We start from the raw sequence: 11,793 nt of genomic DNA, 5'->3' as shown, positions 1-11,793 counted from the left end.
AGAATTATTAACAGGACGGAAGTTTTCTACACATCACACAACAATATGAATAAATTTGATGATTATGAATAATGAAACCTCTTAGTCAGAATGAATGTGTTGTGAAAGGTCAGTGACCTGGACTTTGGTCCCCGGTCACTGGTACTAACTGGAATAATCTTGATATTTTGTTAAGCGTGCACCTTGCCAGAGACAGTCTACCTTACAAATATATTTTTCCATTACCAATATTACGCTTTTGCGTTATGACCTTCACCGAAGCTTGAATAAAAATAGAACGGGGAAAAATGATTGGAAATGGAGGAGAGAACTGGCATATAATTAATTTTCGAGTTGTATAAAGAATCATTCTGTGTAAGATATTTTGAATATCATATTGCCTCCGAACAGTGTGAATCCGATGAGCAAGTTGCAAGTACTGTACAGAAGTCAAGTATTTCAACAAGGCCTGAATAATTATGGGATCTTTACATTTAGAAGGCAAACTTCTTCATGGAGAATCGGAACTTGGGAGGTAAGTGTTTTTTTTCCCGGTTATAATTGATTTTCTATTTAATTCAATAGTAAACTAACTGTTTAAAATCCGTTAACACAGAGATATCCGGCAAAATTTTGATGATGCAATAATCAGCTGATCGCTTTCGTAGGTGTTGCTCCTGACATCCAATCAAATTGCTTGTTTTACGCACACCTCCAGCGTAAATCGATATTGACCTTCACACAACAGTTATTTTTTCTCATATAAAAAGTGATTTCATCAGCGTCATTACAAACCAATAAGGCTCTCTATGGTATCAGACTGAACGTCAAATGAACAGGCGATTTGTCCAACTCTTCAAAAGAAACAACAAGACGCAGATATTCCTTATATTCAATCATGGGATCCTTAACCATACAGTCAAAGGTTTTACTTGAACATTCAAAGCGAACTGAGTAAGTATTTTTATAATTATTTTAAAGGGTTGGTTTTTACCGTTGAACGTTTTGCTGAAGACTTAATTTGTCGAAAATTTTATTTAACTTCAATATAAAGTATTTATATAATTTTATCTTATTCGGTAGTTCTTTTAATTCCCAATCAAGTGTTACAATTTTCGTGTAATTCTCAAGTTTATATTTTAGCATGAGCTTTATGTTTAATTCAGATTTTGAATATTATATTTCCCTATCAGTTTATACATTCTGTAAGTCGGCGACCTCAATGAACATGTTCACATATTCATTTGTAACAGCAGTCCAGTTAAGGATCCCTTCCATGCGACAAAAAAGGGATGTCACTTTTATTGTGTTACTATCCGTTTATATTCTTTCCAAAACATCAGGGAAAAAATTTAATTATGTATATAATCTGTTTTATTACTGCTCTTTTTTTTTTGCTTATGACTCTGGGCTTGCTGTGGCTAGAGATCTTAAAATTTAGTTGATTATATTCAGATTTATATATGATTGTCAAAATTATTTGTGTCAATTATAAAAATCATTGTAATAATTACTTGCTCGTCGTGGGCCCTTTATTTGGAATACATATATCTTATCTTATCTTATATGGTGGTATTTAGTCGGCTGATACCTTGTCTGATGTGGTGTTTGTCATTTAGGGAATCACTTAGTTTCAATGACAGATATTTGACAGTCTGTATAAAATTGGGTTGATTAAAAGCTTGACATATTGTGTAATTTTGTATAGTTATATTGACACTCAGTCTTCTCTACCGTCTACTTCATATTTTTGTAAAAGTTTTTTTATGTTTCGTTGGGTTCGTTAGTTTATCGATGATATTTGATTTCTTAGAAAGGGTTGACACAAGGATTTGTTTGGGATGACGTAAGAAAAAAAGTCGATAGCGATCAGCTGATTCCATTTGGAGGCTTGTCTGCCTAAGCCAATCATATTTGAGAAATCTCACACACCCCCAGAAAATAGTGCGCAGTTGTTGAAAAATGATTACTTGAGCTTTAGCGTTCATTTCCATTTAAAGATTATTTCAGTTAATACGTTAGTGTTCTTGAATAGTTCTTTGTTGGAAATCAGCTTACACCGTGTCACTTTTTCAAAAACACGTCCGCATGTCGGTAACGTGTATGACATATCATTCCGCAATTTTCTCACAAATGGAAGATAGTTGATATGTATACAGGATTTTAACAAAATGATGCGATTTAACAGATATTTTAGGTAAATATGGATGTCATGCACTTAAACAAAACATATTTAAATGAAATTTCTGGAAGCAATCTATTGTCAATGGCTTTGTTAATGGTAAATTGATTATAACTTTTGTAGTTGTGGAATTTTCCATTCCTATCGTGTTCATCAGCTGTTCGCCGGTACGCACGTTCGCATTTTAATTGCGGAAATTATTTGTTGATGGGGTTTATACTTATGTTTTACGGAAAAGTATTGGGTAGTAAGATTTTATGATGATTTTGAATAGTTTAAATGTAAACAGAAATATTGTGAACAAAAAATTATGGTGTGTAAAGAATTAAAAAAACAGCTGATCAACTTGTGCTAGTTACCGGTTCCAGATTTTACAAAAATTTACATCTCACTTGTTGGACTGCGATATTAAGAGATTGTCTTTGCAAACACTTTTTGACGGACTGGCCTAAAATTAAGACTTTCGTACAATGTCTTAAAATGTATATGGCTTGTCAGGATGTTTTTCAGTAAAATTTTACTGGCAAGGATCATAGGCCCTTGGGCTTCTGATGAAATTCATTTTCTTCTTCAGTGTCCTACTTTTGAAAATAAAAGCTCAAGCTATATCCATGATATTAACAGTATTAACTTCATTAATTTAAAAATTCTCCCAAATAATTCAAAACTTATATGGTTAATGTATTCTGAAGATAATTTTATAATTAAAAAGGTGGGTTTATTATTGTGTACATTATATTATGATATAGTGAAATAAGTTTGATACTCAGTAGAATACAGAAAAGTGTGTACTGTAGTCAGATGCAGTTTGTCCATCTATTTAAATATATATATAAAAGTCTTCAGATTTTCACAATGATACTTATATGATTTGGCAATATACGAAGAGAAATACTTGTCAATATGATTTTATAACATCCTCTTTTTTGTGTATGCAAGCCTATATATCTATTCTAATTCTTATAAAAATAAAATTATGTCTAAAATGCTGAGCTGTCTTTCTAAAACAGTTCTATATAGTAAGCTTAAGGTAGATATACTATAAAGGCTTTCAGAAATTAGATAAGATATATTTGACCTATCTAAAGTTATCAGTAAGGAGTACACAAGAAGATTAAATTGCTCTAGTTGTTGGACAAATGTCATAAGAGCAAAAGAAAACAGGTAACAAAAGTGTGCTTCAGGTTTCAAGGACATATTTATACAAAGTTACAAAAAAATGACATGAACAGTATGTTCTTTAGCAATGACACATAGAGTCGTAGGCCTATTTTAATAATTTTACCACCCAAACTTGCAATTTTTCAAATTTCTATTTTCAGTCCCTCGTTTGCTTGTAGAATTCTTAAAGAAGCTGTCAAACCAGTATGTATAAGTAGACAAAATGGTGTAGCTTCAGTACCAAATGTACTGTATGGGAAGTGGAACAAACTTCCAAACAAAGTGCGGAATTACGTGGACGAGAACATCAAACTATGCAATCCATCGACAGTCCATATATGTGACGGGTCAGATAAAGAAAACGAATTATTGTTATATATCTTACAGAGAGATGGAATGATTAAACCTCTTCCAAAGTTACAAAACTGGTAAGCAAACAGAATAAAATGAAAATTTTAGCAACAGCAAGATAAAGAGTATTAACTAAACCTTTGTATGAAACAAAAATTTTATAGGTAGGCCTCAAATATCAAATAATTCTATAGTCAAGAGAATGGCTATTCCTTAGCTCTTATTTATTCCAATTAACTTCTTTTTGGTTGCCTAGGCAGCTCATTGAGACCACACCGACTCTGCAAGACCCTCATGGGTATTCAAGGTGGTTTAACACACACTAGTAGTAGTAGAGACTGCAACATTTCAGTTATGGGCCTTAGTGAAGTACCATGATAGATGTTAAAGCCTAAATTATCTTATTTATCAGTTTTTAAGTGGTTATCTTTTCAAATAAGAAGAATCAGTCCTTTTCTATGTGAAATACCTCTGCTGACACACTAAACAAGTGTTTGCTGATAGCATTTCTTTGTTGTTTAATGCTAATGGAACATCCACAATAATGGGCAATAACTAATCTAGTTTGGAAACTATTTGATTTTATTTAAGGAAGCCTTAATATTCAAACATAGATTAGAATCAGAAACAAAATTATGTAATAGTCCTTGAAATTGATGAGATTGACCTTGAACAACCATTTGACCTTGGATACATGGTAGACTGATGATTTGTACAAATGTATGAATGACAAGGTCCCTATAAGATATCTACAGACAGGTTCATTGACCTTTATTGATTACAAATGAACAAAAGTAGGTTATATACATGTAAGACATAATGTTTCAGATATTAGGGATAGTCAAACATGTTTAGTCAAATGTTAGTCCAACAGTGATACATGCAAATGTAGTGTTAAAAAAAAGAAACTCCCATCTAAGATTTATAGAACATTATGCAAATATATTGTGACAGGAAATAGAAACTCCAACTAAGATTTATTCCTTATAATACATTTGTCTTACATACGTACACTATACACATGCTATAGTAACCCTATTGCATATATCTAAAGAATAATAAAGGAGATTAAGCAATCATAAGTTAAAATAAGATGAGGATTCTATCTTGGTTTATTGATTCTCATTTGTTATCACTGAAGATCATTTATTTAATAACAAATTTTTTTAAATTATGAAAACTTCATAAGTTATGAATTTAAACCTACAGGTACATTTGCACTGATGTATATGCTTTGGTAACTGAGTGTGCCTTGAAGTGTGTATTTTTCATTTAGGACGCCTTAGTTTTCTGTCCTTTTGAGGCCTGTACTTGACTAGTTAGAAGGAAGGTTAAACTTTCATGTTGGGGCCATTATAGCTGACTATATTGTATGGGTTTATCTCATTGCTGAAGGCTGTTCGGTTTCCTGTAATTGCATATATCCACTTCATTTGAACTCTGATAGATAGTTGTCTCATTAGCAATCATACCACATCTCTTTATCTTTATAGTATTGTATAAGTACAGCTTACAGTCAGTCTCTGACTGGTACTTAGTTTTTGCAAATTGCAAATATACCTGGCAATTCAAGTAAACAATCTATGGCACATACACTATCCTTTGAAGGTTGATTATCCTAGGCCTGCAAATAATGAGTCTGACATTAATAATTAATGACCGTTATGATAACTAGATAATATACTAATTTCATCATTTTGTTAAAAATCAGTATAACAGTATTTGCTTGAAGTTGCACAAAACAGTGTTCCCTTGAACTGATAAAAAATTATTCTAGTACTACATCACAGTTTCACTTCATTTTATAAAAATAAATCCTTTCTGTCTTTTAATTCTTGTTTTTTACATCAAAATGCAAGATTGTATGTAAAGGGGACTGTTTTATTCAAGGGCAACTTGATTTCACTTTTAAGGCCCAGAAAATGAAGTGATGGAAGAAAAGGTGACTTTACCACTTAGAAGTGTGAGCCAGCGGCTCTTTTCACAAAAAATCTTAAGAGTAAAAATACTCGTAAGTCATACACATTTCAGTATAACTTGCGATCAATTTTAATCGTAAGATTTTTTGTGAAAAGAGTCGCTGATTGTTGAAATGAATTCCTTTTTAGATCATAATCCATCTGAAATAATTAAGAATATAACTTAAATATTTGTGTGACAATTTTATTTCAACTTTACAAGTTTATTTCATACTACTAAGGTTAAATTTGGAATCTGCATGGATAAACATTGAAGCTATGAACACTATTATTAACCTTGAATGTTCTGTTTGATTTTTCAGGCAAGTCAACCTCTCAAGGTTTCATTTTACATTTTAGTTGGTTAGCCAGGACAGATCCAGGAGATGTGGCTCGTGTGGAAAGTAAGACCTTCATAGCTACAGAAAAAATGCAGGATACGATACCTATCCCTAAAAATGGTGCTGTAGGTCAACTGGGACATTGGATTGATCCAGATGATCTAGAAACAGAACTTAATATGAGGTTTCCAGGTTGTATGAAAGGTAATACACATAGTAAATACAGTTCTTATGAACACTGTAACTATTACTACAAGTATGATAAAAAATATCAATAATTATCGCACCGCGGGTAAATTATCACGTTGTGATTGGTTTAACGCTGTCACGTGGTGACCCCCTATGGATCCGTAGGGGGTTAGTAAATTCCATAGTGGGTTCATGACATCACGTCTACTGTAAATGGTGACGTCATCTATTGATGTTTTTGTATTTCATTGTTTATTTTTCTACAAAACGCTGCAGAAAAAGTATCGTGTGCGATAATTTCGTTATACGGTTAACTACTGACCCCTCCGGCCTCACCCCCTATTGATTTTACTAACCCTCTATGGATCTGTAGGGGGTCAGTAGCGAACCATATAACTTATATTAATATATAAAGAAATTTCAATGAGCAATTTAGGTAATAATAATATAAATCATTGTCTGACTATTTAAAAAAAATGATTAAATTGATTAAAATTACATTGTTTCAAAAAGAGATCTGATTTACCTTATACCATCTGTTACAAGATAATATAAAATTACTGCAATTTAAAAGGAGAAACATTTGATTTTCAATAATCCTGTACATGTGTTCAAACAAAATACAAGAGTTTCTATTGTTTACCAACTTAGATTGTGTAATTTTCCCCTTTTTTGAAAAGATTGATTTGAAAAAATCTCTGCAAGTCTATTAATCCTCAGAGAAAAATGTCAAAAGTTTCATAAAAGGAACTGTGTAACAGAAGTGATACAAAATATTAACGCTTTTATTTTTTTATTCTTTTACTTTATGTTATTTTTTTCCTCAACAGGACGAACTATGTATATTATACCATTTAGTATGGGTCCTGTTGGTTCACCACTATCTAAGATTGGTATTGAGATAACAGATTCTCCCTATGTAGTGGCCAGTATGAGAATAATGACAAGAATGGGTGGTAATGTTCTGGAGACACTTGGAGAAGGAGACTTTATTAAATGTCTTCACTCTGTTGGTAGACCACTTCCACTAAAAGGTACATACTAACTAATGAATTGATTGTATTACTCATTCTTCACATTCATGCATACATGTCGTCAGATATAATCGTCCTTGCTACAAAATCGCTCTCAGTAAGTTTACATTAATTTACTAAATGTTCCAGTTACACAGTCTAACTTGACTTGCCATTTTAGAATAATTACATAACTTTCATCTCCACTTTTGGGAATCATTGACACAGAAACCTTTAAATGAGAGATTTGAAACACTGGTTTATATGGGAGATAACTCTTAGTTTTATTGAAGAACGTCTCAATTATTATTTACATTGATTTTTTGCATTCATTTTCCATTGAACTCTTAGTAAGACAAAATAAATAACATATTTAAAAGCAGAATTAATTATACATAAAATGTTATTACCAGAATTTTTATTTACTTCAAATTGGGTTTTTTACAGAACCGTTAAATAATAATTGGCCATGTAATCCTAAAGAAACCATAATATCGCATATACCAGATCGAAATGAAATATGTTCCTATGGCAGTGGATATGGAGGAAACTCATTGTTGGGAAAGAAATGTTTTGCATTACGGCTTGGCTCTATCTTAGCCAAAAGAGAAGGGTGGTTTGCAGAACACATGTTGGTAAGTTTTGTAGTTTCATTAGAATCTTTCAAGTCATTAATGTAGCATCAGTTTTGAAAAATATCTGAAAACTGTCAATTGTTCTTTTTAATTTGTGTAAAATGAAATTGTTCCATGGAGAAAATTTCAGTAGAGTTTTTTTGTTGAAAAGGGGTAGATCAAGAAATATTGCTTTAAACCTGTTATCAAAACAGGTAAAATTTGTTCAAATACATTTATACAAATAATTCACAAAAAAATGATTTTGCTTAATTTCAGATTCTTGGTTTAGAAAATTCTCAAGGAAAGAAAAAGTACATAGCAGCAGCATTCCCCAGTGCCTGCGGTAAAACAAACTTAGCCATGATGAATCCAACGTTACCTGGATACAAGGTCACATGTGTGGGAGATGATATTGCATGGATGAAATTTGACAAAAATGGACAACTTCGTGCAATCAATCCAGAGTTTGGATTTTTTGGTGTAGCACCAGGTATGATAAATACATTATATAAACTGTACTTATAAAGTAATCCAGCTGTTGGTTTAAAGATTTTTAGGTTACATTACAATTGTATTGATCTATGCTGGAGAACTCTTGATATCTTGAGTGTGTGAATATGAGACAACTCGAGTATAACAAAAAAATGTTAAGAATATTTTATTTACTTGGTTTAAATATGTTCTAATGCCTTTCTTTTAGAAAAATGGCCCATTATTTTTCAATATCATCATATGTGAAACGTACAGTGATTTTAAAATAATTTTACCTACTTTATGTTGACCAATAAAACTTACATTATAGGAACATCAATGAGTACCAATCCTAATGCCATGGAAACCATCAAGAAGAACACAATATTTACCAATGTAGCAGAAACAGAAGATGGAGATGTATACTGGGAAGGTTTAGAGAAAGAGAGAGATATGAGTACACCAATCACATCATGGCTCAAGGTCAGAAACTGGACCAAGGACAGTGGCAAACCAGCTGCTCATCCTAACTCCAGGTATGTTGATATTTATGTCAATTTCTATATAGATAGTTGGATGCTTAAGTGTTAATGAATAGTTGAAGTATTCAAGTGATTAGGGACTTGTGAATATGTATTCATTAAAATTGTGGTGGCAAATAAATATGTATCCTCTATAGTTTAATTATAAACTTGAATTTCCACAGTTAAACTTTTTTTACAATATGAATTGTTTTATAAAATAATTTCCAAACAGTAAACATTGACACAGGAAATTTTTTATTTTTTGTTAATTACTGAAATAATCTTGTTGAAAAAATCTTGCTGAAAACATTTTCTAACATGCTGAATTATATCGTCTAGATTCTGTACCCCAGCTAGCCAGTGTCCAATCATGGACCCAGAATGGGAAAGTCCAGAAGGTGTCCCAATAGATGCCATAATATTTGGTGGCAGGAGACCAGCAGGTGTTCCTTTAATCTATGAGGCATTTAATTGGCAGCATGGTGTCTTCATGGGAGCATCCATGAGGTCAGAGGCCACAGCAGCTGCAGAACACAAAGGTAGATAACTCTTCTTTTATTGTTAATGATAATTTCTGATAATTACTAGTGTGGAGTGATCATGGATTTATGGGCAAAAAAAAGACGGAGGACCAACTTGGATTTTTATTAAAGTGACCTCATTTGATTGACCGAAATGAACCAGCAAAAAATAAAAAAAGCAAATCATTTTATCTATTAAAAAGAAAAAAAGAAATTAAAATAGTCTGCAGTCAGTTAGTCCTTGGTCAAACAAAAAAAAAGGAGGTTTGTGAACTTAGTGAAAAATGTGCATATTTGAAATTAGATATAAAAAAATGTATAATAGATTATGAAATAAGTACATGTACCAGGTAATATTTCAACAGATTTCATTGGTCCCTGAATTTAGACGGTATGTTTTTCTAATTCCAGGAAAAGTGATTATGAACGACCCATTTGCCATGAGACCATTCTTTGGTTACAATTTTGGACATTACTTGAAACATTGGTTAAGTTTCCAGGAAAAACCAGGACTTAACTTGCCCAAGATCTATCATGTAAATTGGTTTAGAAAAGATGATCAGGGCAGCTTTATGTGGCCAGGGTTTGGTGAAAACTCTCGTGTTCTAGATTGGATCTTCCGTAGAACCGATGGTGAAGACTGTGCCCAGAAATCTGCAGTAGGCATGGTTCCCACACCAGGTTCAATCAATCTAGAGGGACTGAAAGAAAAGGTAGACATGGAAGGACTATTCAGTTTACCAAAGGAAATGTGGCAACAAGAGGTTGTTGATGTAAGGAAATATTTTGATCAGCAGGTTGCTGAAGACTTGCCTCCAGAAATAATGGAAGAGTTACATAATTTGGAAAAAAGAGTAGACTCAATGTTGTGATCTGATCTCAGGGACTATATATATATTGTTAGGAAATTTTTTTAATTTGTAATAGTCAAACTGTGTTCTTAAATAAGTTCAACGTAATGATGTCTTTTTGTATTGTTTTACCTGTTTTAATTCTATGTATATTTTGGTACTTTTATTTTTTGTTTCTTAAAATCAAATTGAAAATCATGTTCATACATTTTTATTGTCATATATCAAAAATACTTAAAACATTTTTATGACAAATTTTTAGATTGCATATTTTTACAGTATCAACCATAATGTAAGACCATTCAAGAAGAATCTCATATTTTTTTATGTAAAAGTTATAATTGGAAACAAAAAATCAAAACCATAATTGCATTTACAGCGATACAGCTAAAATGTCCATTTTTAGGGCAAAGGTCAAGGCATGTTCATTGTTTTTTCTGTTCTTATTTGAAAATTTTTCTGTTTCATTAACTTTCATAGCTTATTTAATTTTAATTTCAATACTTAAATCAATAAATGCTGATCAATTTTATTTTCTATTTGAATTGCATTTATAACTTATACTAAATGTCTCGTGCAATCTTTTTATTTGATGAAAATTGTAATTTTAAGTAATAGTTTTATCTTATAATTCATTTTAAATCATGTTTATGTAATGTTTATTTGGAAAGTTTGTAGGCTGTGATACAATATGTAATTTTGATTGTTTAATTTATGTGTATCAATTACAATTATTTATAGTTTAATGTACGTTTTCTGTCTAAATATTGGCAAAGCCTGAATTTCTGTGTAGATGTAAATAAACTGATCTCTGTGTATGACATGGCTGAAGTCCTTGCATTGGGATATGGGAGTGATGTTCCTAATTAACGAATATTAATCTAGAGTACTTCAGCTGTTGATACAAAATTATCTTGAGACTTTTTACTTGTTCATCCTGCACAACTTGTAATGAGACAAGGGCATTAACTCCTTTCTAGTGGACAAGACAGAGTGAAAGTTTAAATGTGTAAGAAGTATTAAAAAAAATTCCATTACTGTGCAATAAATAAATATATATATATATATATATGGTTGTGCCATCTTGCTAACATGAAATCATAATACAGAATTCAATTTTACATTCCAAAATATTCTTGTTCATTCAGTCATGTGTATCCATCCTGAAATTCATGAAGTATTTACCAATGGGCGCTAAGCAAACAAAAATAAATGAGTCACATGGGTAAATATATGAACATAATGAATATAAGTTTAGACAAAATAGAAATACATTTTTGTAAACATATATATCTGACACCAAAAAGCGAGAAGATATGAGAGGGACTTATAGTTAATTTATTTTAAACCTTTTGATATAAACTCATTGAATCAGCATTTGCAATGCATTTTTCATATGAAGGTCTATTTTCATATTTTGTGATTTCATTACATTTACATCATTTTAATATGCAAAATATTGGTCAGTGTTTGACAGTAAAATTGTGCATTTATAAAAACAATGGAGCCCCTTTTTTTATATGTTGGGTTGTTTTCCATATGTCATAGGAATAATGAATATGAATTGTTTAGTATGTTATATAGAAAATGATGGGATTATTTCTATATAAAAGAAATAAATTTTAAAATATTTTA

General features: G+C 31.4%; 1 protein-coding gene across 4 annotated transcripts; it reads left to right on the top strand.

Annotated features, from left to right (window-relative positions):
• Nucleotides 1–293: 293 nt before the first annotated feature.
• LOC127702961 (phosphoenolpyruvate carboxykinase, cytosolic [GTP]-like) lies at nt 294–11,793 on the top strand. 4 transcript variants are annotated; one of them, XM_052207303.1, is made up of 9 exons: nt 294–514; nt 3,484–3,750; nt 5,992–6,176; nt 6,992–7,195; nt 7,622–7,809; nt 8,068–8,281; nt 8,594–8,798; nt 9,126–9,325; nt 9,719–11,793. In XM_052207303.1, the coding sequence occupies exons 1-9, from the start codon at nt 459–461 to the stop codon at nt 10,177–10,179; spliced, it is 1,980 nt and encodes a 659-aa protein (XP_052063263.1). In that variant the 5' UTR covers nt 294–458; the 3' UTR covers nt 10,180–11,793. The 4 variants fall into 4 exon arrangements, with proteins under 4 accessions (XP_052063263.1, XP_052063262.1, XP_052063265.1 ...); XM_052207302.1 differs by lacking the exon at nt 294–514 and adding an exon at nt 745–933; XM_052207305.1 differs by lacking the exon at nt 294–514 and adding an exon at nt 1,864–2,176.

This window comes from Mytilus californianus, unplaced genomic scaffold, assembly GCF_021869535.1.
Source record: "Mytilus californianus isolate M0D057914Y unplaced genomic scaffold, xbMytCali1.0.p SCAF_5, whole genome shotgun sequence".
Classification (NCBI taxonomy): Eukaryota; Metazoa; Mollusca; class Bivalvia; order Mytilida; family Mytilidae; genus Mytilus; species Mytilus californianus.
Note: the sequence above shows the minus strand (reverse complement) of the source record. Positions and strands in the feature narration are given on the sequence as shown.

Excerpts from the sequence above, each read along its gene's own strand:
- LOC127702961 (XM_052207303.1), top strand. The coding sequence starts at position 459 with ATGGGATCTTTACATTTAGAAGGCAAACTTCTTCATGGAGAATCGGAA. Across the intron at positions 515-3,483 it reads GGAGAATCGGAACTTGGGAG|TCCCTCGTTTGCTTGTAGAA; the intron begins GTAAGTGTTTTT and ends TTCTATTTTCAG. Across the intron at positions 8,799-9,125 it reads GCTGCTCATCCTAACTCCAG|ATTCTGTACCCCAGCTAGCC; the intron begins GTATGTTGATAT and ends TATATCGTCTAG.